Source organism: Thunnus maccoyii, chromosome 5 (genome assembly GCF_910596095.1).
Source record: "Thunnus maccoyii chromosome 5, fThuMac1.1, whole genome shotgun sequence".
Classification (NCBI taxonomy): domain Eukaryota; kingdom Metazoa; phylum Chordata; class Actinopteri; order Scombriformes; family Scombridae; genus Thunnus; species Thunnus maccoyii.
Window position 1 is genome coordinate 7,328,266 of NC_056537.1, and position 27,585 is coordinate 7,355,850.

Genomic DNA, 27,585 nt, shown 5'->3' on the forward strand with positions numbered 1-27,585 from the left:
TCCTGCTGTGTGTTGGGGTGGTGGGGGGTTATATGGGCACCTGAGTCACACAACTTTAAGTCAAGTCTCCCTCAAGGTTTACTGATTTATATACTTGAGGCTGGAATCGATAAATGTAAAGAAATACTGTATCAGAGGCTTGACTTGGGTCCTACTTGGGGCCTGGCTCAGTCTTTGATTTCTAACTTTGCTTATTTTGTGTTACTTCCTTAAATTATAATAAATTTGACAATATATTTTTTTATCCATTCCAATATTCCATGTTGTTTTAATATTTTATTTTATATTGTTTTTCATATTTTATTTCAGATATCAAATTAGTACATATAATAACATTTGAGTCTGACTTATACATGGGAGCAAAATAGGCTATATCATGTAGCTTTTTCAAACATTGTAACCTTAAATATTACAGTTATCCATAAAAGTTAAAAAAATATACTCACTGTAATAAAATGGGAAATGAAACCAATTAAAAACTAAGTATCCATTCTCTCTCTCGCTTTCTCTCTTTACTAAAATACGTAGGCCTATTATATATTTACTCCCTCTGAAATTACTTACTTTTATTTTACCTCAAAACAAGACTTAAAGGACCAGTGTGTAGCATTTAGTAGCATCTAGAAGAACAGAGTTGGCAGAAATGGAATCTAATATTCATAGTTTCATGGTCTGTTTTAATCAGTGTATAATCACCTGAAAATAAGAATGATTGTGTTTTTGTGACTTTAGAATGAGCCCTTTATATTTACCCAGGGAGCGGCTCCTCTTCTGTGAAGCCCGCCATGTTGCACCCTAACCCTAACCCATGTAGCCCAGAACAGACAAACCAGACACTGGCTCTAAAGAGGACCTTTTGCATTTTTTGCGAGTTTTGCCCTAAAACTTACATTGATAAGAAGTGAAAGCTAACTGGTCGTTCCATTGCAGCATCAGCACAGCAGCAGGGCTATGCTCTGCATTTTTGGACTGAAGGCCATTAACGTATTATAGAAGACATTAATGATGTAAGTAAAATGTCATGGCTACAAAAGTAAAACAAATCTCTTTCAGTTCTGTTGTCATATGCCTCTACTGGAATGGCCTGCATTGAACAATGAAAAAATATTATAAATATGCATACTAAGAACAACTAAGTATAACTAAGAGTCAAAGCAGAAATGTGTGAAACATTCATTCAGAATTTAATTTATTAAACAACACTGCTAGATTCCACTAAATCCTACACACTGGTTGATGGTTGCCAAATTTTTTTGTCCCAGGATGGCGAAGTCACGACCCACCCTAGCCTCTGATTGGCTAGTACTCGTTGCCTTCATTGGTTGGATTGGTTAGGTTTAGGCATGAGGAGTGCGATTGGTTAGAGTTAGGGTAAGAATTTCAGGGTAAGCCAATCAGAGGCAGAGTAAGGAGGGTTATGACTTCGCCATCCTAGGAAAAAAAAAAAAGTCCTTAAAACTACACGAGAGAAAATCTCTCACATAGCAAATGATGTACATGCAATGTGAAAAATATCATTTCCCAGTTTTAGAGTAATACAGTTCAGTGAAAATGCCGAAATATCCATAAATTGTTTTTTGTGCTTTCAGATACTTTTTTCCGTTTCCCGCCCATCCTCAGTCAGTCCACCATTACTTCAGAGGATTTTTGTCCTTGACGCTAAGAACAACTGTCTGACAAACCTCAGCAAAAGTGAGCTTAAAATGGGTTATTTAAGACAAATTGATATTGAAAACTTCAAGTCATGGCGTGGGAAGCAGGTAATCGGTCCTTTTATGCGGTTTAACTGCATAATTGGCACCAACGGCTCTGGTAAGTGAACTTTTTACAGTTGCATTAGCAGACTCTGTAGTGCGCTAACGCTAACTGTCAATGCTAGCTAGCTACCTTGAACTAAATAACCGTTACTTGCAACGCCCATTATCGGACAACGTTTAGCTATAGCTAGATCGATGTTGGCATATTTTCAGCGAAATGCATTTAAACATTTGAAGAAAATGTTAAACCACATACAGTATAATGTCGGCCTTTTACAATCGGTTAATGTTAAGTTTTCTGTTACAATATCGATCCGTAACTTTAAGTTAATAATCAGACTCGTGCTTCAGACATATGTTTGACATTGAACTAGGTAAGTCCAATGTGATGGACGCCCTGAGCTTCGCCATGGGGGAGCGGGCCGCCTCCCTCCGAGTGAAGCACCTCAGAGACCTGATACACGGAGCTCACATCGGGCAGCCGGTGTCCACCAGCGGTAGCGTCGCCATGCGGTACCGTGACGACGAGGACCAGGAGACGGTCTTCTGTCGGAGCATCTCTGGTCAGTTCAATATGTTGAGTTGTGTCAGATTTACATCTAACGTTACTGTTCTTCCATTATAGTCATCGGTTGAGAATGCCTCTCCAAAGATTTACATAAAAGCCACGGGGAATAAGCTTTTCTGTATTCACGTTGAATTGAAAAATATAATTCAAGCTAACGTACTCTGTTTACAAAGACAGCAATTCCCCAGCCTATTTTAACTCTATGCAGGCTTCATTATACATTAGTGGTAGGCAAATAGCGGCCCGTGGGCCAAGTCTGGCCCTCCAACAAAAATATTTGGCCCTCTACAAAGTAATAAAGCTGAAGTTTTCCCTTTAATAGGTAACATCAAATCTAACTCTTCATAAATCTACAGTTGATAACGATGTAAACACAAGGCTGATGTGAATCCCAATAGATTTGACCTTGTAGCATCTTATTTATTTACTAGGTAAATTACAAAGCCTACATAACATAATTTGGCTGATCTGAGCACAACAGATTTGTCTCAATATCAGTATTTTGCTCCAACCATATATGAAGCAAGCCACTGTCTATAGTGTATAGATAAGTTATCAATTACATTTCTATTCCTGTAGTGTAACACAGAGGATATGCTTGTGTTTATGAGTCCTTTTTTTGCCAAATGATTATTATCATAAGCTCCTGTCACTCTATGAGCCCCCACTTACTGATGGGAATTATGACATCGGCCCTCAGATACAACCGTAAAACTGTTATATAAATCAGTTTATTCTTGAATGAATTACAAGACATAAACAGAACATATTAAAAACATATCAGGCTTTGCAATACTGGGAAAAAAACTGGTTCATGGTTGAAAAATACTTAAACTTGCAACTTTAAGCAAGTTACTAACAATGTGTTCATAATAGGGTTGTAATTACATGTAGTTAAGTTGCTTGTCAGCGAACAGTTTTGTTTTGAACTATTAACTAAAGAAACACAAGCTAACCAACTGTCTTGACACAAGTCTGTCCAAACTTATGTATTGGTTGTGACATTCAAGTCTTGATTCTCATCTCTCTGTAAAATTAATACATTTACAATACAGTTTTTGGTCAAATCTGTCTTAACTTTCAAATTGTATTTTTCAGGTGACTCCTCTGAGTATCGGATCAATGGCGTACATGTTACTCTGGCTAAATACATGGAGGAGCTGGAGAAGATCGGCATCGTGACTAAAGCTCGAAACTGTCTGGTGTTCCAGGTAAAATGTGGAGGGACTCTACTGATATGTGTGTCAGAATCACAGTTGTTGTATTCATAAATTCATGAGACAAATGTCAGAATATTTATAGATGTGGGATGAATCGAGATCAGATTAGAAGATGACATCAAATACCCCTTACATGATTGTGAGAAATATTCCAGAAACAAATATAAAAGGTGCTGTATTAGGTGGTAGTAATAATAATATCCTACAAACAAGTCAGTCACTCTTTATTCTCCTCACCAGGGGGCAGTGGAGTCTATAGCTTTGAAGGACCCAAAGGAGAGGACAAAGATGTTTGAGCTCATCAGTCAGTCCAGAGAGTATACTGCAGAATATGAAAAGAAGAGAGAGGCCCTGCAGAGGGCCAAAGAGGACACACAGTTTCAGTTCAACAAAAAGAAATCTGCCACTGCTGAGAGGAAGCAGGTGTCCCAGGAAAAAATAGAGGTAAGGTAACACAAACAGGGGGATTATTTTTTTTCCTACCTTGCTATAATAACATGTGCATCCTAATACCTCTAAATTCACCAAACACTTACACCATTTATACCTGCCAGCTATATTCATAACCACCCACAGATAAATCAAGTGTCTTGCTGAGAGCAGGTGGCTTGTATTCATTTTCCAATCGGGAGGACTCAACGCTAGCACAGTACTACACTAATGTTTCTCTTGCTGCTTCCTAAATGCTTGAACTTGCATTTTGAAAGCAAAAGAGAAGACATAAACATCGTGATGTTACTGCTCCCTGTTTGGATTTTAAATTTGATGAGCCAAGCCACGTTCATGATGTAGCTGTTCCTGTGTTGTGATTAGATGCTGGGGAAGTTTGGACAGCAACTTAGACAGAGGTGGTCCAATAATGATGTGAAATGACTGTAAAATAATGAACTCTCAGGCTAGTATTGTAAAATACAGCTATAATGGTCATAAGTGGTACAAAATGCATATTTAACACTTTATGCATTTGGTGAAAGAAATTTCCTGGCGTATGCATGTAGCCTCATAGAATGACAGAAAATGTCTCAAGCCATAAAATCATAGTTTATCCAGTGCTGCAGCTGGAAATCCAAGCTGATAAATTTTTGAAATTTTGCTCTTTTGATCCCTTTGAATTTTTCTTCCTCTAATGGGGCTCCATACATCCATGCTGGGGTGCGGCCCAGGCTGTCTCTGTAGAATTAGATGGAGGAGAGAGCAGCAGGAGTAAAGTTGTGCTCCTAAATTACTGATGTATCTGTGCTCACAGGAGTGGTATCATGTATTGTTTTGCATCAACTGGACTGTAGTTTAGTGGCATTAGTTGAGCTCTGCTGTCCATCGATTGACTCCCCCTCTCACATCCCTCTTGTCCAGGCCCAGCGGTACCAGACGCTGGTGGACGACCTTCACCAAAACCGCCTGCAGCTGAGCCTGACTGAGCTGTACCATAACGAGCAGGGCATCGGCATCCTCAGCAACAAACTGAGTGAGAAACAGCAGGCTGCAGCTGCTCAGAACAATAAACTGGTGAATTCAGAGCAGACAGTCAAAACTCACAAGAAGGAACACGGACGCCTCAGCAGAGAGCAGCAGCACATCGAGAAGGAGATCCGGTACATAAACTTTATGCTAAAAAAGTGTTTTCAGAAGGCTTCTTGTGCTTTGGATTTATTTTTAGGTTTTGTGTTACTGTGAAACTGCATATTCGCTTTTCACATATGTACAATTTGAAAGTTAGAAATGAAAGACATTTTAAATATTATTAACCAGTATATAAGAAAGTACATTAAAGTGTAGTTAATGGAGCAGAAAATGTATTTCATTTGTTCCTCACCAGCTCTTTTGTTCCTCTCTGTAGGAATGTCTGAAAGCCTGAGATGATTGCATCTATTTAGCTCTAATAGAACCAGCTTATTATATTGATGCATAGGTGCTGTGTGCCGGTTAGTCTGTAATTAACTAGAATTAAACTGAGTCTCCTCTCACCTGTCGCCTAGTGCCCAGGAGCATGTCCTGTCCCAGTCCCGCTCCCAGTACATCAAAGCTAAAGTAAACACCTCCCATCACAAGAAGAAGGCAGAGGGGGTCCGCGATGCCCTGAAGAAGAGTCAGAAACTGATGGCTCTTAAAGAGCAGGAGCTGGCAGAGGATCGGCAGGAAATCGCTGAGCTTGAGAGGACCTGGAGGAAATACGAGAAGCAGGTCCGGAAGGAGAGCGTCTCCAGAAGGGACATCGAGCTGGATGAGGATCAGGTGTGTGTGTGTCAAACAATGGCATCTCCTTTCCCTTCTGGTCAAACCAAAAGTCAACTGACATGAAGTAAAAGAGAGCGACTGGCAGGTTGTTTTGTGCATCACATACAGAGCTGCAGCGATTACTCGATTAATTGATTAGTTGATTCATAGAAGACTATTTTGATAATCAGTAAATAATGCTTACAAGTTCTGAAATGTTGGAATTTGCTTCATTTCTGGGTCTTCCATTATTATAAATTGAATATTTTGGGGTTTTGATTGTTAGTCAGACAAAACAAGCCACTTTGAGATGTCACATTGGGCTTTAGGAAGTTGTGATGGGCATTTTCCACCGTTTTCTGATGTTTTATAGACCAAATGACTAATCTTAAAAGAAATATCCATTAGTTGCAGCCCTAATCACATATCATAAATATATAATACAGGGTTCTATTTCAGTCTCCTTAAAAACTGGAAAAACACAGGCGTAATGGCGTAAAATATTAGGATGGTGTGATTTATTACGTCGGCCTCCCAAGGTGCAAACAGTGAGAAGATTTACAAAAAAGTGAAAAGATGAAAATTGTATTTCTGTTCCAGCTAGAGCGATACAAAGAGCTGAAGGAGCTCGCTAGAAAGCAGAGTGCTGTCCTCAGCCAGCAAGCAGATAAGCTGCACTGGGAGGTGAGAGCGGACAACGAGAAGATGGCTTTCGACCAGCGCCGAAAGAAGGAAGTGGAGGTAACGTCACTGACACATTTTTGCTGACTCTACACATCCAAGTTAATATACATAGATGATTGAACAGCTGCTGAAAGGTATGTGTATCTAATCGTCTGTGTTGCACACTACTGAATCTGTGATGAATATGTCCCTGTTCATACGGCTCTTGGAACATGGCCCTGCTGTAGGTTGGGATCAGGAACAACCAGAATCAGCTGGAAGATTTAACACGCAGAGCAGAGAAGCTAGAGGAGTACACCAAGACCTGCAAGTATGTCATGATGTGTTTGCCTTATATCATATGGCTGTACCATGTAATGACAGCAAATTAAAAGTTTGTCAGTCTTAATAATATTTAGATTTTCAGGGAGGTGTTGAACTCATTCACTCACTCACTTTGAAATCAGAATGTAACATCACACCGTATGTGTCAGGTCGTCCCTTGAGGAGTACCGTCAGCGGGAGGAGAGCCTGAGTGCGGAGCTGCAGCGGGGTCGCCAGCGCAGTGTGGATGTGAACCAGGAGCTGGGCCAGGTGCTGGAGGAGCTGGGGAACGCCTGCCTGGACAGCCAAGAGAGCAAACGCCAACTGCAGCGCAAAGAGCTGCTAGAGAAGCTTCGCAGACTCTACCCTGAAGCTGTGGTGAGAGGCCAACAAGCATAATGAGAAGGGATACGGTCATTCAGCTGGAGGTCCTAACATTAAGGCAGCTTTGTTGGCAAACACCTCCCCTGATTAATTATGCTTCTTGGAGGCTGACAAAACTTCTACAATCCATCACTTTGGTCCACACTGAAAGATTTCATCAACTATTGGATCACCATGTTAGATTGCCAGTTTTAAATTCATGGTCTCCACCTTTCCTGTAGCACCACAATGACCATAGTGAGGTTGACATTTTTGTTTTTCTTTTAATGACTCAACAGTGTATCCTAATGACTTTGGGGATCCCCTGACTTTTGAATTGAAAATGAATTACCATGGAATTTGGTACAAATATTTGGAGGAAGTATTATTTCTTTGATGGTCCCTTAACTCTTCATCTAGCGCCACCATCAGGGCAAAATTTCAGTTTTCTTCAATACTAAATACCTGCAGAACATTCAGACATTTCCGTCAAGCTGTACTTTGTGTTTACTGCTAATTAGTAAAAGTTAACATGCTAACGCTCTTTAACATCAGCATGTAAGCATTGTGAGTATACTAGCATGCAGATATTAACATCTTGCTGTTTTCCTAAAGGATCAGTTGAATATAACGACCAACCACTTTGGGAAACACTCACCTGTTATTCAGAACTTTTCAGTTGTTAAAAGTCCCTCGTTTGGCTAAACAACAAGGATTATGTTTTGTGCTGCTCATGATTTCTGACCACATCTTTTGAAGTTCATAAGAGCTTTTCATTAAATCTGTGAAAACTGTTCTGAAACTATTTTTTTAAATTTCTCGTCCCAGTATGGTCGTCTGTTTGACTTGTGCAGCCCCATCCATAAGAAGTACCAGCTGGCTGTCACCAAGGTGCTCGGCCACAACATGAACGCCATTGTGGTGGCCTCAGAGAAGGTGGCCCGTGACTGTATCTCTTTCATCAAGGAGGAGCGAGCTGAACGTGAGACCTTCCTGCCCATTGACTACTTGGATGTAAGTTGAAACAGTTTCTAAAGCATGACATTGCTTTTCTCGGTGGTTGAAAACAGAAAGGTTGGGAATTACTGTTGTGATTAACTAAACACATACTTTCTCAGTTTGACACACATACATGTGCAAACTCAGTTTCAGTGATAACCAACACTATTACAGGTGAGCCCTCTGAACGAGCGACTGAGGGAGGTACCAGGTGCCAAGATGGTGGTGGATGTTGTGCAGGTTAACGCTGCCGTAGGTGGCGCCCAGCTGAGGAAGGTGGTGCAGTTTGTCTGTGGCAACGCTCTGGTGTGTGAGACCATCAAAGAGGCGAAGAGTGTGGCCTTTGACGGGAAGGAGCGCATTAAGGTATGCCTGGAACTAAAGTCATTTACCACTCAGCACAACATGTGCACAAGAAATTTTATTTGGTTCAGTCATGCTGCCACATTGCAGTCTTTTTTGCCATTTTACAATAATAATAATTTAATATCAATAGCACTTTTCACGCTAGGAGCACTTAGTGCTTTCCAGTGCAAAGAGACAGCATAAAAGAAAATAACATATAAAACTAACAACAAAATACAGTCACACAAATAAAAAAAACATAGCACAAAAGACAGTTGCAAATAAAGTCATCCATTAGTTAAAACAGTTAAAAATAAACATAAATCTAGTAGTTACACAACAGAGCTGTATTATGTGAACAGATGAGTCTAGTTGTCAGCAGACCAAACCGATTACAAGGCCTGTTCTATTAGTTATACCACACAATAAATAAGAATAAACATTTAAATTACAATATTGATTACTGCATTTTGAAATTATTAAGAGAAGACGTTGTTGCAGACAGTTTTCTATAAAGGTTGTCTCGTTCATAGGGCTGTAGTCAACCAAAGAAAATCTTGGTCAACTGAAATCGTACCTACTCTCCAACCAGTCGATTGATCAATGGGGAAAAAAAGCAACACTTGCATAATATAGTAAAGAAGCCAAATTACCCCTCTGAGCTAATGCATGCTAACTACACTGGTGATCTCTAGTGTCAACACACCAGAGTTATCTACCCCACAAACAAACAGTGCTATCTTCTCACTAAACTTTTAGGGGTTGGAAACCCTGGACAAGGTGCCCAGGGTGGGTCCAGGTGTAACACCAGTGATTGTCCAACCAATGAGAATTTAGTCGGGACAAGAGCATATTGATCAGCCAATCGACAAGGAGACTACAGCCCTACTCGTTCAGAGAAAATTGACATGGTGGTGGACTCTACTGGTAACAGACTTGTTAATCAGATGTGTTTTCTGTAGACAGTAGCTCTGGACGGGACGCTGTTTTCAAAGTCAGGTACGATCTCTGGAGGCTCCAGCGACCTGCGAACCAAAGCGCGCTGCTGGGACGACAAGGCCATGACAAGTCTGAAGGAACGCAAGGAACAGCTGACAGCTGAGCTACGCGTGAGTCAACATGTGTCCTAAACAGTAGTAAACAGCTGCCCTGTCGACAGATAACTCTCATCCATTGTTTTAACAAAAACATGTTCTGTCAAATATACTGTGTATTTATTACTGAATTACAAATTCATCTAAATGTTTGTTTTTTTAGGAGTGCATAGTTTATTCACAATAAACAGTCCCACTGTGTTTTGGTCCTGTGACAGGATCTGATGAAGCTGAGGCGGAAGGAGTCGGACCTGAAACAGATCATCGCTCAGGCTCAGGGTGCTCAGACCCGCCTCAAATACTCTCAAACTGAGCTGGATAACATCCGGAAGAAAAACATCCTCAAATGCCAAGCGGTAGGACCAAAGAACTTCAATGATATTTAATGTAATATCATAAACAAGAAAGATGTTTATTCACTTGGCTTTAATGTATGTGGTGTATCACTATCACTCCTACTTGAATCCCTAAGGAACATTAGACATATAAGCAGAGTACTCATTCTGTCTCGTCATGATCTGTTGATTGTTTTCAGGAGATTTCTCGTATGGAGAGTGAAATGGCAAATCTGGAATCTCAAATCCAGATGCAGCAGGAAAGTGTAGAGACGAAGGATGCAGAGATGAGGAAGATCAGAGACCAGATCGACCGGGTACTGTTGTCAGCACACCTTCCTCAACCTGTTTAAGCACGCTGACTTGCTCTGCAATTTTGATGCTAATGCTGAGTTGGGGAAAGTGAAAAAGCAGCGCCCGCCCCTCCCTCGTTACCACCACTGAGGCACCCTTTAGCAAGGCCTTTAACCCCAACTGGTTGAGTGGAGCTGCTCAGTGGCCAGCAGATCAGACTGGTTGTACTGGGCAGCTCTCAGGTGTGAACTGTGTGTAACTGTGTAAATGTGATCAGGGCGTTCCTGCAAAAGAGAGGCTGCCTCTCAGTGAAACTTACCTGAATAAATAAAGGTTTTAAAAAGTTACATTAAACTGAATAAAATCTGCTTCACCATTCATGTCATGACTTGACATCACATTTCTTGGGGTTATTGGGCAGAACCACTTGCATATGTTACTATAGGTGTAAACAAAACACAGAGTCTGAGACAACTAATAATAATAAACTATTTTACTGGAAAACTGCAAAAGTGGCTTACTGTAATTGCTGGATCTTTTACCAGGCATTGTCTAACTGCTGGCTGTATAACAGTGTAGATGTTCTGTGTATGCAGATGGAGGATTTGGTGTTTGATGACTTCTGTGCTGAGATCGGTGTGGACAGCATCAGACAGTATGAACAGGAGCACCTGAAACATCAGGCAGAGCTCGACAAGAAGCGGTACGATGTGATAAACACCTTGAGAGATAAACATTTGCTTGGAACAAGTGGAGAATGTCTTTGTGTTATTGTGATTTTATGAGGAAATGTATATGATTACTATATTTATTATTAAAAACATGCAAGAGAATATTTAAAATGCATATTCTAATAAAATCACAATAGTATTAGGTTTAATTTCTTATTGAATCTTTATCATTTTATTATGTGTTTTAATGTAATTAATTTCAGTTAGCTATAACATAATTACAATAAACATAAATTCCATTTTTGTCCAACAGATCTGCATAATTAAGGTTCTTTTATGTAAAATCAAATTGAGAATATTGTACAATCATTTGTAATCACATTATCTGTAACTGTTTTATAATTATGGTATGTATGAAAGTTCTCAGGTATTTATATAAGCGCTTTGATACGTCTGTCCCTTCAGGCTGGAGTTTGAGAGCCAGTGCACTCGCTTGAATGCACAACTGGAATATAAACACGAGCAACTGGAGCAGCAGAGGAAGAAGCTCCACAAAATGCTGGAGACCATTGACAAGGAGGAGAGAACGATGGCCGAGCAGATAAAGGTGATCATCTCAGGCGGTCATTCTGCGTTAACACCGATACAGTTTACTGACGTCAAACTACCTTCTGTAATTTGGCAATGTGCAAAAATGATGTAGAATGCTGATGTGAAAAACCTCTGCACCTGGAGACTTTTTCAGCCTGATGTTTTCATTCCCCCCATTTTCAGGATGAGGAGACGCTGCTGGTGGCAGTGGAGGACGGTGAGAACAAACTGCTGGAGCTGAAGAACCAGCTGCTCTCCAAGAAGAACCAAGTGGCCGCTGCCAAATCTGAGCTGGACCAGAAAACTCAGAGCCTCCAAGAAACCAACAAGTAACACTACCACTAATAATACCAGTATTACTGCTACTTTTACTGTGGTGTTGTGTGTTACTACTTAATCCACAACTGCTACTACTGTCACTGTGTGTGTCTAATCACCTCCTGTTGGTTGTATAATTACATTTTTCTGACGAAGCTGTTGACTGAACAACATGTGATATGTTGTGCAGATCATTCTGATATTAATGTTTTCTGACACATTTAAAGGTGTGTTTACATGTATGTTTTCACTTATGATCAGTTATGACATTTGATGACCTTGAAGTCGTTTCTGTATGATCTTATCGGCAATGTGATGAGTTTCTGGTTGAAACGGGATATTGATGTGGGACAAGAACAGTCATATACTGTTGGAAATGTGGGTGAATATGACATGAAGCATCATCATATTCCATTAAAAAAAAAGTCCAGACTCCTATAAAACTATAAAATACTGCAAGAAACCTTCCTCTGTCTCTCTTTTCTCTCAGAGAGTTGGTGAAGTTTCAGCGGGAGGTGATGTCTGTGGAGACAGCCTTGGAGCAGAAACGCTTGGCTAGACACAACTTGCTGCTGGCCTGCAAGATCCAGAGCCTGCCCATCACTCTGCTGTCAGGGAGCTTGAATGAAATTAGTGAGATGCAAGTAAGACATATTGCAGAGAGCTGCTGTCTGTTTTGACAAGTGATGGTTCTTCGTATTATTCCTGTCCAGTCCTGCAAAAGTGTGGGATATTAATGTGATAATTAGAGCTGAAAATATCATATTTTTTGGTCTGTGCAGCTTGACACAGAATCTGAAAGCACTTCAGTCACCATAGACATCTACGACAGAGAGGCTCAACTCGTTATCGACTACTCAGGCCTGAAAGCAGAGCTCAGGGTGAGACATCAAGCCCAGAGACTCATCGTCCTTATTTTCTCTCACTGCCCGTTATTTATTTGACCGGCATGTACTATAAAACATTTGCACGATACCACATGCCTTGAATATATGTGTGTGTGTCCAGAATGTGCAGTCAGAGCAGGAGGTGGAGGCCTGCATAGAGAGACAGAAGGAGTCAGTGTCCTCCATAGAGGGAGTGCTGCATCGCACCACCACACCCAACCTGAAAGCTCTGGAAAAGATGAGAGAGGTGAAGGACAAGTTACAGGGAGTGACAGAAGGTACTTTGTTGTTTTAGTGATTTGTTTTATGTCTATCAAAAGATTTAATATGTGATTAATATTTCATCTTTGAATAAAACTCCTGAATGGGGATATTATCTATTACAGCGCTCTGCATAAATGGTTTTATCAATGGCACCACTTACAGTACATTCCATATTTTACACCTTATTTACAGTTTTATTCTCACATGGGATTTCTGGCTGTTTTGTTACGTTCCCTTTTCCCTCTCTCAGCCTTTGATGCCAGTACCAGAGCAGCCAGGAAATGCAGTCAAGAGTTTGAACAAGTCAAAGCCCAGCGCTTCCACCTCTTCAGCCAGTGCTTTGAGCATGTGTCTGTTGTAATTGACCAGATCTATAAAAGAATATGCAGGAACAGCAGCGCTCAGGTGAAGCAACATAACCAGAAACACAGGAACACATGCATAAGTTGCTCTTATTTTTTGGCCAACCGGGGGCAGTGTAAACAAGTTGTGATATTGACATATTTATATTTATATGTTGAACTTATTAGCAAGCAGTTGCTTACTTACACATCCAGCAGTTACAGAGCAACATTATCATCCATTTGGAGTTGTGTTTCTGTCCACCTGATGAATATAAGTCCATTATTCACTCTCCTTTAGCTCTGTTTTTGACTTCTATCAACTTTTGATGGAAATATCTGGCTCTTTAGAAGCTAAATGCTCCCCTATGTTCACCAGCTAGTCTCTAACTGTGTCTGTTTGGTGCTGAGCAGGTAGTGTACAGTGGATTTTTAGAGCTTTTCTTCTGAAAGCAGCTGCATGCTGCAGGTGAAAACAACGTTAATGGGAGCGCTGAGAGTGAACCAAAACAGTAAAATTGCAGCCGGACAGCTAAACAATTAGCTTAAAGGGAAACCTATCTTTCTTACCTGGAAAATCTCCCATCAGGAAAATTGACTAATGGGTCTAATTGACTAATGGGGATGAACATTTTTGAAATTGGCACAATATTGAGCAAGAGCACTTCATTCAGCAGGCTCAGATTGTTGTTATATGTGTCTGAGAACAAAAGTAAACACAAGAACTAGTTGCACGTAGCAGCATTATGGCTAACTTTGTAGTTTCTTTACAGTCCAACAGCATGAAAGTCAGCCTCATACATATAAACAAACCGGCGTGCGTCGATGAATATGTGGGTGATTTACATTCTGTAATTCCTCACAGTTACGTGTTGAAATCACATTTTTCTAACTGTGGAGATGAACGTTTGTCCAGCCAGCCACAGATGATTCTGTAGAGGTGAAACAGTCTTCAGGGCAATAATGTAGATAAACGCTGTAAATCCATTTATAGTATTTACACAGCTGGGATTACTCTCATCCGTGGACACTTCTAGATTTTCCAAGTCTGGCAGCAACAGGTCCCACTCCACAGAAAAAGTTTTCCTCTTCACGTGTCAGTAGAGCTGTGACTGCAGGAACACCCGCGGTTTCTTTTTGCCTCCATTCTTCGTTTCAATTGTTTCAGCTCCTCTCTCTCCGCTCCAGCTCAAATAAATTGGCTGGCCTGTCGAAGTGAAATGACTCATAATAGTCCACATGATAATCCATCATTGTACTTAGTTTTTTCTTTAGTTTCTTTACAATCCAACCATCCAACCATGGTGAAAATCATCCTCCCACGCGGATGAATATCTGTGTGGTTCGGATATCGATCCCTATGCAGTTAGCCATAATGCTGCTACATGTGGCTAGTTCCTGTTTTTACTTTTATTGACACTTATAATAACAATCTGAGCCTGTCAGTGGCAAAAACAAGCACTTTTAGTGGACGTACTTTGACGGGTGCAATTGCCCCCAAGAATCACATTGCAGCCTGTTTTGCAACCACCAGCTGAAGCTCTTTCGCTCAATACTCGACTGATTTCAAAACATTTTGTCCCCATTAGTCACTTAGACACAAAATGATGGGAAAATAGGGTCCAGGTTGAAAAATACCAAAGTTTCCCTTTAAACTTGCTATAAAGCTCTAAAGCTGAGGGGAGCTGCAGAGTAATTCTCTGTAGGTTCATCACTAGAAGCGACGCCTCTGACATCACACTGTCATTTGATACGTTGTTATTGTAAAAAATATAGATTATCTCTGCTTTAAGTCATTTTTCTTAAGTCCACTACAGTCATGTTTGTAAAAAGGGCTTTTAATGTAAGACATTTTAACCAACAAGTTGGGTTTCTGTGCACTTTAGAGATGATTTACTGCACATTGAACTGTTAATAGTTGGTGTATACATACATCTACATCTCCTAACCCACTGTGGTTCCTCCTTGAAGGGCACTTTGAGTTCTGCTAAGTGTAAAAAGTGTAAACTACACACAGTTCTCACAAGCACTGGACAATGCAGAAGGTGTTACAAACGCGACAAGATGCCTTAAATGATAAGATCCAATAAAAGACATTAGAATAGACTGCTGTATGTGCTCCAGGCCATTCTGAGTGCAGAGAATCCAGATGAGCCGTACTTGGGCGGCATCAACTACAACTGTGTGGCTCCAGGGAAACGCTTCATGTCCATGGACAATCTCTCTGGTGGAGAAAAGGCCATCGCCGCCCTGGCCCTGGTGTTCGCCATCCACAGGTAACATCACACACACAAACTCCTAAACAGACTAGATAACATTACATTACAATACATCTGATTCTAATAGGTGAAACTGGAAAATTGTAGTGAGTATAATAGTAGAGAAGGTTAACGACAATGAGCAAAAGGAATTACTGGGGGTAATAAAAACTGTAATGATAGCTGTGCATAATAACAGCAAATGATAAGTAGAATAAATATAATAAAGTATTTTTACTGACAGATAAACACACCACCATTTCCTATTTTCATTTCCCCAAATCACTGAGCAAATTTAACCGGACAGCTGGATAATTACCCCCCACAGCTTTTACAAACAGAACAAACAGCATTGCTGCACAGCTGTTGACGCATGAAATATCTCTCGCAAACTACAATTTCCTCTTGAAAGTCTGGGGGCTCTTAGCTTGTAATGATCATGAGTTTCTTAAATGACGAATGGTATAATGAAGGAAAGGCTTTGAAATATGAAAAGCCTTTCGATCATTTCCTGTTTCACATCAACTTTACGTGAAAAACTCATTTAAAGAGAGAGAGAGAGAGAGACTCTCCCTGAACCCCATCCATCAACGCTGCTTCTTTTTTATTTTATTTTGCACTGAAACTGTTGTTCTTAAAATAAATACTGTTTTACCTCTTTTGATTGACACTTCTTTCCTTTTGTAGCTCTTGTCACACATGATCTAACATCTGTTGCATTAATAATCACGGCTAAGGCTCTGACAACTTGACCCACATTACCGGTTTACTGCGTCTGTGCTGTTCGGCACGCCGGTGTTTGTGTCATTCCTCGCAGCTTCCGCCCTGCTCCTTTCTTCATTTTGGACGAAGTGGATGCAGCCCTGGACAACTCTAACATCGGCAAGGTGAGATTCATCACAACAGCAGTCCTTCTCTCTTAGTCAAAAGCTGTATCCAGGTTGCACATTTAATATGTAAGGGTTAATGCCTGAGGAGGCGTCCATTATTAGGAATTAATGGACGACAGGGCGGCCTCGAGCCACAAGGCCACGGTTTCCTCCATGTTGTCCATTAATTTCTGATTATTAAGGGATCTTCTAATGGTCAGTATTAAGATCAAATAGTCTTTCCATGTTAGATTGTGCTTACAGAGAGCTAATAAAATAACTCACATAGCTAGAGTGTGATGTCATTCATGTAATTAATGAGGCTTTCATAAGGTTTGTTTGTGTTTACTCACCACTGCACTTTTACTTGTGATTTTTGTGTTAGTGCATTCCTTGTTTTGGTGTTTTGTTTACATCCAGGTGACCAGTTTCATCAGGGAGGAGTCCCGAGACAACATGCAGATCATTGTCATCTCCCTGAAGGAGGAGTTCTTCTCCAAGGCCGACGCTTTGCTGGGAGTTTACTCAGATGTAACAAACTTTTAAAAAACATTGAAAGTTTAGAGTAGGAGTCTTAATATATGTCGTGACAATACAGTTCTACATTTTTTCTCTCCTTCACAGTTTGATGAATGCATGTTCAGCCGCATTCTGACCCTTGACCTGCGTCCCTACCCTCTGGTTGACGAGGACAACGGGAAACAGACGGACAAGGAGCCCAGAGCCGCCAGAAGACAGGACTCACGTAGCCTGGAATCACCTGCATGAATCCCTTGGTTCTGTTGTCTTTTTGCTGACTGGTCATATTGGTAGTCTTCAGCATGTTCAGAGTTACTGCAAAACCACATTATAATTGTACAAGTAGTATTCTTTAACACCAAATAATGACTTCTATGTTCAGTTTTAGTCTGTTGTGCTTTTCCTGGGGTTAAAGTTCAAACCTCAAGGTATTATTTTTGATCCATGAGTCTCTTTATGAGCAGGTAGTGTGTTTAAATTTACCCACATGTGTAAATTCTTGGTCAGTATCGAGACTGAAGGGTGAAAAAATGAACCCAAAAAGGTAGTTTAAAATTTAAATGGTTAGATGAAAAATACAACATTAAAGGAGAATTCTGTTCATGTTTCTAAAAGTTGTGGCTCTTGTTTGTCCTCCAGGTTGTTATTCAGAGGTGATAACATGTTGCTATGTAACTAGCTTATTTTGTATATTTTGTACTTTATTATTTTTGTATTTACATTATATTTTTAAGTGTGACTAATGTTCTGTTCATTAAATCTCAAGAGTTAAAGATGATGTGTGTTTTATTTGGAGCTACACTGATTAGATGATTGACAGAAAATTAATCACCAACTACTTTGATAATTAATTCATTGTTTTTTCATTTTTCACATGCTCTAGTTTCAGCTTCTCCAGTGAGAGGATTTGCTGCTTTACTTTGTCATATATGAGAGTAAATTGAGTCGTTGGATTTTGGGATGTTGTGTGAAAAAATAAATTGAAGACATCACTGTGGGCTCTGCGAAATTGTGGATGGCATTTTTTTCATTATTTTTTTTAACACTGTATAGATAATTGATTAATCAAGAAAATAATCAGCAGATTCATTGATAATATAAATAATCATTAGTTGCATCCCTACTTTAATTTTCTGAGGGCCACAGTTGGCCACACAGGGGCACAATTACTCTACAAAGTTCTAGGTTTAACCATTTGAACAGTGGTGGAAGAAGTACTCAGATCCTTTAGTACCAATACAGCAATGTCAAAATACTCCATTACAGGTAAAAGTCCTGCATGAAAAACCCTACTACAGTAAAAGAACATAAGTATTATCAGCTTGATGTACTTAAAAGTATTGCAGTAAAAGTAGTGGTTTGGTCCCTCTGACTGATATATTATTATATATGACATCATTAGAAGATTAATACTGAAGCATCAGTGTTAGAGCAGCATGTTACTGTTGTAGCTGCTGGAGGTGGAGCTAGTTTACACTACTTTATATACAGTTAGCTAGTTTAGTCCAGTGGTTCCCAACCTAGGGGTCGGGCCCCTCCAAAGGGTCACCAGATAAATCTGAGGGGTCATGAGATGATTAATGGGAGAGGAAAGAAGAAAAAAAGTTCTGATACACAAATCTGTTTTTAACAAAAAAGACTTTTTCTCTAATCTTTGGTTTTTGGTGAAATTTCAGATAATTTATTGAAATTAAATTATGTGAGAAGTTTAGAGAGAAAAATCACTATTTGGTGGAGCTGTTAACAACTCATAGACATGTGAAATGTGACCCCGACTACACACTGCTTTTTGTAAGACGTCAAAAGCCAAAACAGTTGGAAACCACTGGTTTCATCTTTAACAATGTGTTGTATTTTAAAAGCTTGTTATATTATCCATTGTGTCAAAACTTCATCTGAAAAGTAACGAAAGCTGTCAAATAAATGTAGCGGAGTAGAAAGTAAAATATTGCCCTCTGAAATGTAGTGGAGTGGAAGCATAAAGTAGCATCACATAGAAATACTCAAGTAAAATTGTTCAGTACTTGAGTAAATGTACTTTGTTACTTTCCACCACTGCATTTGAAGACCATAAATCCCACATCCTCAGTCCATTTTATAGTTTGAGTGTCCATGTTATGAGGCATGAGCACTGTTATTAGCTGTTAGTGTTATTATTTGTCATGAAGGATACAACAATAACAGGAAAACCAGTAGATTTAGAGGTTTACTGATGTTATTCCTCGTTTGGACCTCAGCAGCAGTGGGGGTGGTAATGAGCTGATCTGGAGCATTAAGAAGAACCCCGTGATCAATATTTACGGAAGTGTAGCCTCACTATGAACTGGAAGAAGCGCATAGTCATTTCTTCCTTTTTTTAACCTCATGTTAATATGAAGATAGGCTAATTCTTCAAACAACGCGGGTAGTCACATGACTCTAGGATAAAAGTCTACTAACGACTTTTCTTTAGAGGGATGTTTTGTAGCATGTTAGCTAGTAGCAAACGTTAGCAGGGACGTTTGACACAACATAGCTAGCTTTGACTCGGTGGGATTGCTGAGACGACATTCACTTCCCTTCCTGCCAAATGGTAGTCATGTTGTCACTCCGGGTGTATTTGGAGGTCGCATGAAGGTTTTGCAGACGGTGTTTCGTCAGTTTCTTTTTTTCTTTCGGTGCGGTGTCTGGAAACGTTAACTGGAAGCTAACCGCTAGTTAGCCGAACGTTAGCACCATGGGAGCCGAGCAGAGTGGAGATGCGGAGAACAAACACTCCGATTACGGCTCGTCAGGTGAGACTACCTTCCCTTACACTGAGGAGGATTCATGAATTAATAATTTTCACAAGTTTCTACAGTAGTCAGTCAAGATTGAGGGGCACTGTTAACTATATTATGGGTGGCAGCGTGTGTCCAAATATGTGTGTAACAGTTAGCGGTTAATTAGATTTTTGAAGTATTTGTAATACTTTTTCATGCTTCTAGTCCACCACAATTCAGTTATATGTAATGTTTTTACTCCATTACACGCGTATATTGTTAATTATGTGTTTATAGTTACAAGTTGCTTATTTTTTCACTATAAACAAGTAATACACGCGTAGATTAAACTACCTCGTCGAATATAACGTAGTTTGCATTCATCTTCATAAACTACAGCACTGAAATATTGTTTGCATGTTAATGCGTCAATAATGATAATCTACACTCTGATTGGGGCCATTCTGATTAATCAGTATTTTCGCTACTTTTCAATATATTCAATGTATTCAAACGTCCTTACAATGTGGTTTTACTACTTTTACTGAAAGGACAGGTTCACAGTCTGTTTTAAAACAATAGTCAGATGTCCTTATGAACACTGAAAGAGGTTTTCCTCGCTGTAATCATTCCTCCTGTTAGTACTGGTTATTAAAGATCCCCTTCAAATGTGCTTACAATGTAAGTGATGGAGGCCAAAATCCACAGTCATTTTGTGCAAAAATGCATTAAAACGTTGATCTGAAGCTAATATGAGGCTTCAGCAGTCTGAGTTAGTCATATCAAGTGGATATCTGCCACATTTACAGTCTTTTAACATCATATTCCGTCTGTGTGTTTCCCTGTTGAGCTGTGGTGGAAGCATAGTAACAAAAAGAGGAATTTGGCACTTAAAAACTAAAAAAACTGGCTAATTTGGATGGTTGAAGCTTCATATTAGCTTCGGATAAACTTTTAAATACATTTTTGCACAGGAGGAGGACTGTGGATTTTGGGCCCAATCACATACATTGTAAGTGTGGTATGAAGGGATCTTCTGATGGCCTGTATGAACAGGAGGAATGATTACAGCAAGAAAAATCTATTTCAAAGTTAATTTGGGCTCCTGACGGTTGTTTTAAGACAGACTTAATTATGAACCATCCTTCAAGTAAAGGATCTGAGTTCTTCTGTCTCTGTCCAAATGACAAAACAAGTATTCTGTCGAAGAAGGCTCAAATAGAATAATAAAAACAATTGGTTAAGTTGTAGTAAAACTAAGGCTTCAAATAAAATCCTGTGACTTGATTGTAACAAGGCTTTAGGTGATGTGAATTAAGAGAGTTGGCTGTTGATGTTAATTCATAGAAATATTGTCATTGCAGTCGTTCCCTCTCCAGCAAAGCAGAAGGCAAAAATGGATGATATTGTGGTTGTGGCCCAGGGGACCCAGTCAATGCGAAATATCCACAACGACCCAGATGTCATAAAGCTTCAAGAGATACCCACCTTTCAGCCGCTTTTGAAAGGTAACTTTATAGTCTCCCAGCTGGATTTTAGTGACATTTTTACGAGACCCTTAACAAAGACAGACTTCATTAGGTACACCTTGTTAAAACTAATGCGGGCTCACCGGCAGCAGAAATCCCATATTCTCTGGCAGATATTGTGTGCTATGATATAATATTTTTGCATTTATGAATGTCCAGAAATGTGTGTATATATAAAACTGCTAACATTTATATGGGTCACTAGACAGAATAGGTACAATTTGAGTGTTAGGTGAGAGAAAATAATGATACTGAAAACCGATAGCTGCCAAGTATATATATATATATATATATATATATATACACACACACACAACAATGTTATGATCTCTGTGATCTTTGTGGTAAGTATTGACAAAGTCTGACCAAGATGTTTTTGAGCTTGAAATGTTGCTCTACCGAATTGAATTTATTGGGAGCTATTAGTGCAGTGTGTCGAGTTTTTGTCTGATTTCTATCATTTCAGTTTTCATATGAAGAATTTCATCTTATTTTCTAGCAGTCCCCACCAGTCAATTTTCTAATTCTGTGTAGTGAAGCAAATTGTTGCTGCAACTCGTTATGACTGTGTTAGAAGGTGAATAATGAGCCAAGTTTCCTGTGTAGGCGCAGTCCTGAAATAGCACAGGGATAGTTCTATCACATCCTGTGCATTGCTAATTACAGTAATTACAAAGTGTTAGGCTGTTGTCAAGTGTTACTCTGTTCCAGCACGCCCCTTTTAAGTCCTTTGGCCTTCACTCTCCACAGGAGTGCTGAGTGGCCAGACGTCACCCAGCAGCGTGTGTCTGGAAAGGCTGGATGCTGCCCAGGTTCTGCAGCTCTGCGTCCGATACCAGGACCACCTACACCAGTGTGCCGAGGCCGTAGCCTTCGACCAGAACGCCCTAGTCAAGAGAATCAAAGAAGTAAGGCTACCAATATACAGCATTGGTCAGCTAGTTTATTGCATTTCTCATTGCTCAACACAACAATAATAAATATTGTGTTCCTTGTTCAATATAGAAAGTTTATTCCAACATTTAAGAAATATATTAACTACTAGCATATAGACATTTTTGGTTCCACAGCTAGCTGTTTGGAAATTTTAGATTTTATTTCCAAAGAAGTCAGTCATCAGAAAATTGACAGCAGTTTGGATCATTAGTTGAGCAAAAATACCAGATATTCACTTATTCCAGCTTCTCATATGTGAGGATTTGCTGGTTTTCTTTGAATTATATCAGTATGAATTGAATATTTTTGGGTTTTGGTCTGTTGTTTGGACAAAACAAATAATTTGAACATCACTGTGGTTCAAATGAATTGTAATGGGTATTTTCACTATTATTTTGCCATTTTGAGTGCCCAACAATTGGTAATAAGTAGTTTCAGCCCAAAGCCAAAGACAACAAAGCTGACAAATGTGCAAGACTTCGTCAAGTCTGAGTTGTAGAGATTAAACTGATTGCAGGTGTAAATAATTTGTTTGTCTGTTTAGCAATAAAGACACATGCATCTGGTAAAGGTTATGTTGAAACTTCACACATACACTCAGCAGCCACTTTATTAGGAACACCTGTGTAATCTAATACAATCCAATACAACAGCTCTGCCATAAATTCTACTTTTACAAAGCTTATACATTTACAATTTATGTTCGCATTGTCAGAAAGGTGATAATTCTATTTTATGTTATTATTGAGGTTGGTGTACTGGAGGGCATTATATTGAAAGTGTTTGTAATATTTTGTCCCCCTCATGTATGTTAATGGAGTGGGCAAAATATTAGGAACAGCATTCAATATAATGCCCTCCAGTACACCATCACCACCCTCTACCACCTCAGTAATAAACATAAAGTAGAATTATCACCTTTCTGACAATGACAACAAAAACTGAAAATGTATAAGCTTCGTAAAAGTAGAATTTATGGCAGAGCTGTTGTATTGGATTGCATCAGATAGAACAGGTGTTCCTAATGAAGTGTCCGGAGAGTGTATATTAGACTCATAAAAACATCACTTATCCTTTATGTTTGAATTTCCATTCAATTTGTCAGGAGTGCTTCTATTGTACTGTTCTGCATATGTAATATTGTTAATGATGTTCATGTATTAGTGAGTGGTAAGTTTAAAATTTTATGAGTTTTATACACATACATAGCTATCTTCCTCTGTTTTGTTTTGAGATGATTCAAAGTTTTCATCAAAAGTCAGACCATCTTGTTTTCTCTGCCGTCTGTTTCTTTCCAGATGGACTTGTCAGTGGAAACCTTGTTCAGCATAATGCAGGAACGGCAGAAACGCTATGCCAAGTACGCAGAGCAGATCCAGAAGGTCAATGAGATGTCCATGATCCTGAGACGCATCCAGATGGGTATCGACCAGACGGTGCCGCTGATGGAGCGACTCAACAACATGCTGCCTGAGAGCGAGCGCCTGGAACCCTTCAGCATGAGGCCCGACGGGGATTCTGCCACCAAGTAGCCTCCTTTAAAGCCAACATTGCTACTTGCTACTCGAGTCTCCATCCGTCCTCAGTCCAGGAGGAAGTGCAGTTCTGTCCAGCTGTAGGAATTCTAAGCTTTTTAAATGGGTGAAAGAATTTTACCCATTTCATTTTCATAGTAGAGGAGGAGCTCAGCTTTAATGTCCGAGTCTGCTCCACTCAGCTCTCCAGCTCACGATAGCTTCTTTTTATTATTTTACTTAGTGCAGGAAGGTTTGCTGAACACATCCTACTTACTACAGCACTTCTACTCGGCACTCACACGTTCATACCTGAGTCCAACCACATTTTTCTGCTACTGGCCACTCACCAGCTCTACTGGAGCAGTTGCACATTTCAGAAATGCTGCGTTCAAATGAACCCTAACTGTACAAACAGCAGGCATGGAGATTATTACTAATCATTTCCCTGCAGGCAATAAATTGGCAATCTTCCAGGCACAGGCCATCTTTGATAATCTAAAGGCAGGAGAGGAACAGACATGTTTGTTTGAGAATGAACTCTAAATGCTCCAAAAACATGTCCTGGGCATGTGTTGCAGGTTTTTAGAGATCTCAGAATTTTTCCTGCTGCTCTGGAAATTTGCTTCTACCTGCCAAAATATCTTAAACCACTTGAGAACTTCCAGTGGATTGATTTTGGATCTTAACAATACAGACATTTGTTGTTTGTGATCCTGATATTCATTTCGCTCCCAAGCCATATGCCACCGTTTGAAGATCACTTCCATGAACTGCTTGCATGCAGATTGACTGCTTTTTCTGTATAATATCAGTGTTTTTGGGGGAATTATGAAGAAGAGACTCGCAGAGAGAACCAAGAAGGATTGTTTACATCGGATTACACGAGGAGCAAGGATGTACATTTGGTGTAAAATGAGAAACTTCAGCCACAGCACCTCCATGGACAGAGGAAAGTCTGAAACATTCTCATGAACTTTTGAACTTCAGTTTTCTGTTGACAGAAGTTGACTTTAATTTATTTGGATTATTTTGCCCAGCAGTGCCAAGCCTGTTTGCATGTAAAATAGTAAAGAAAGTGAAAAATAGGACCTAACGGGGACCCTGACGCTTCAGAGCTTTTCAGTGGATCGCTACAGAAGAGGGATGCACATGAGGACAGAAAACATTTCATCAAGTCACCCCACTCGTCAGAGAGAGATCTCCGTCCAGACAATGCTTTTACATGACCGCACCGCATTTCAGCATTAAATGTTTAGTATGTTTGTTTGCTTGTCACAATGAAAGTTAAACATCACACATACCAAAGATTCACAAGTCCTCAAAGCTGTTTAATATTAAGTGGCACTTTAGAAAAGGGAAGGTGGGGGATATCTTTAGGCTGTTCGAGGAATGTGGTCAAGTTCACTTCATTGCTTCATCTGTTGAATATTGTATTTTAAGTCATGTGTCATTTGCTTAAAGGGTTGGTTCCATCAAATTACAAAAAACAAATGTTCTCTTCTACCTTTAGTGGTATCTATCCATGCAGATAGTTTTATTTGTCTCTGAAATTTCTGCCGCCACCACAATATAATGGAGGTGAATGAATTTAGTTTGTGGTGCTCACAGCATTGAAAAGTTGCATTAAATAAATTAAACCGTAACACCGTTATCCTGTTACTCTGGATAATAAACAAAACACTCTATTAATAGTTGGATCATTTGTGTAGAAATTACCAGGACATTGATTCTGGAAAGACACATTGCTGAGTTTGTGAATAGTTTTCAAAATGTATTTAATTTAAAATATAATTACTTAATGCTGTGAACACTACAAATGAAATCCAATTCACCTCTGTTGTATTTGAAATTATCTTTAGCTGACCTTTTTAAAGCCTGCGTTTCTGAACGACTTGATATCACTAGAGGTAAGTGAGAAATTATGTTTTGTAATTTGGTTTTGACAAGACCCTTTAACTAATAACAGGCCAGTTTGCAGTGTGGCAATAAAAAAACAAAAGACACTAATAAACAAAGACTGAAATGGCATTATTACGGCAGCAGTGTGACAGTATGGGTGTGTGTAGCTCCACAAGGTGGAGCCAGAGATAACACAGTGTGGCTACTGGTCACACACACCGTTGAAGGTTAAAAGTCCAAAAGCAGCTGCTCTCAAGTAAGTCAGAGCTTGAGTGTCTTGGTGAAGGACACTTGAGCAGAAGAGCTGTTACATCGAACACACACAGGCTGCTGCAGGAATCAAACCTGGAGCCTTAAAGAAACAGTCCCAGAAACCACCAGGCCAAGCTGTTTTCATTACCATTACTTCTACCAGAGCTTCAGAAAGCCTTATCTCATGAACACCACCTACTAACACTTAAGATATAGCTTCACCAGACACATTTAGTAAGATTTCCCTTTGTCCAATCCTTATTTTTTTTGTTTGTACTTGGGTCAACAAAGTCAACAGAAGCATTGAAGCCCAGTGCATCCCTAATATGCGGATACAACTTGTATCAACCTCAAAGCTAAAATCTGAATGAGGCATTAAAAGATTTTACTTGGAAAAAGTTTACAGCTAACGGTGAGTGGTTCCTCTCTGGATTCAGTGGTGGATGGTGTTTTTTTTTGTTTTTTTTTCTTTCCCCGTGAGCCAGTGTAGTCTGATTAGAATGGTTGTGTACATTGTGCAGTTTTTCAGCAGTGTATAAACATGCTGAACTCAATTACACCTACAAAAGGATCCTCCTCCGGCTGGCTTGCTTTGAGGTACAGAATTAGCCCGGTTGGTTGACATAAGGGACATAAGGCAGAGACAAGTTTTCTTTTGAATTTAAAGCAGAACTCCTTTGATATGTTATCGCCTTTCATGTGTAAATTAAAATGGGTGAAAAATGTCTTAAATGGCCTTGGGGGTATTGTTTGAACATTGGAACAGAAATGGGAATTGTCACTGCTTTCTGTGGCGAGGAGGGGTAAAAGTTCCTCAGTCTTTGTAATGAAGAATAGTTCCTGACGCTCAGAGCTGGATATTAACGCCACAAGATGATACAATATGATCTGCCACCAGGAAATTCATTCACCGAAGTGAAATAGAAATCCAATTTCCCCTGTATACTTCTCATTTGAATATAAATCAAAGGCTGGTTTGCTCCTCTTTTCCTTCCTATTTTGCTTGCTCAAAATTGCAACATGAAAATAAGTCTGGCCTTCTTATCGCTGTCATCTTTTAGGGAGAAACACAAACCAACATTGGTTGTTTTTTTTGTTATAAAAGAAGAATTTAAGTTTCCGGACAGACAGTTGCTGAAATGTGAAAAACAATATAATTGTTGTTTTAGTTACATAATTCAAAGGCTTTTTCAGTCATGTGAGATTATGTAATACAAAAAAGTTAAGAGGGTAAATTTTCAGTTGCTCGGATGGAAACAGTTGATTAGTCCATCGACAGAATATCAATCTGCAGATATTTTAATATTTCGATAGTTGTTTGACATTTTTGAAGCAAACATATCAAACGTTCTCTTGTTGCAGTTTCTTAATGTGACGATTAGCTTTTTAAAAAAAAATCTTTTGTGTTTAGAGCTGAAATAATTAGTCCATTGAGTGATCCGCTGATCAACAGAAAGTTAATCGGTAACAATTTTGATAATCAATTTATCGATTCAGTAATATTTCTGGAGAAACTGAAGCTTCCAGATTCTCTCAAGTAAGGATTTGCTACTTTGTTTTTTTATGATAGTTAACTGAATATTCAGGAATATTTCGGGTTTTGGAGTTTTGATCGGACAAAACAAGACATGAAAATATGAAAACTTGAGTTCTGGGAAACTTCTTATATTTTATTGACCAAACAGATAATAATTAATAAAGAAAATAATCAGCAGATTAATGGATAAGGAAAATAATTCTGTCAGTCTTATATGGGATAGTACACTGAATATATTTTGAGTTTTGGACTGTTGCAATATTGTCATATTTCAGTACTC

At 39.4% G+C, this 27,585-nt stretch overlaps 2 protein-coding genes across 3 annotated transcripts; both read left to right on the forward strand.

Moving 5' to 3' along the window:
• Positions 1-1,492: 1,492 nt before the first annotated feature.
• Positions 1,493-17,903, forward strand: smc1b (structural maintenance of chromosomes 1B). Of its 2 annotated transcripts, XM_042412009.1 has the most exons (25): positions 1,494-1,812; positions 2,132-2,320; positions 3,424-3,536; positions 3,786-3,989; positions 4,899-5,137; positions 5,522-5,777; positions 6,360-6,500; positions 6,671-6,753; positions 6,917-7,124; positions 7,938-8,123; positions 8,283-8,474; positions 9,416-9,562; positions 9,766-9,903; positions 10,083-10,199; positions 10,773-10,879; positions 11,313-11,454; positions 11,622-11,767; positions 12,247-12,400; positions 12,539-12,637; positions 12,765-12,921; positions 13,158-13,312; positions 15,373-15,524; positions 16,324-16,393; positions 16,796-16,906; positions 17,000-17,903. In XM_042412009.1, exons 1-25 carry the CDS (start codon positions 1,704-1,706, stop codon positions 17,141-17,143), a joined length of 3,759 nt encoding a protein of 1,252 aa, XP_042267943.1. In that variant the 5' UTR covers positions 1,494-1,703; the 3' UTR covers positions 17,144-17,903. The 2 variants fall into 2 exon arrangements, with proteins under 2 accessions (XP_042267944.1, XP_042267943.1); XM_042412010.1 differs by lacking the exons at positions 16,324-16,393; positions 16,796-16,906; positions 17,000-17,903 and adding an exon at positions 16,194-16,297 and having other exon boundaries at positions 1,493-1,812.
• Positions 17,904-18,909: 1,006 nt separating this feature from the next.
• borcs5 (BLOC-1 related complex subunit 5) lies at positions 18,910-24,301 on the forward strand. Its single transcript, XM_042412975.1, has 4 exons — positions 18,910-19,668; positions 21,000-21,143; positions 21,915-22,072; positions 23,399-24,301. Exons 1-4 carry the CDS (start codon positions 19,611-19,613, stop codon positions 23,630-23,632), a joined length of 594 nt encoding a protein of 197 aa, XP_042268909.1. The 5' UTR covers positions 18,910-19,610; the 3' UTR covers positions 23,633-24,301.
• Positions 24,302-27,585: the final 3,284 nt, after the last annotated feature.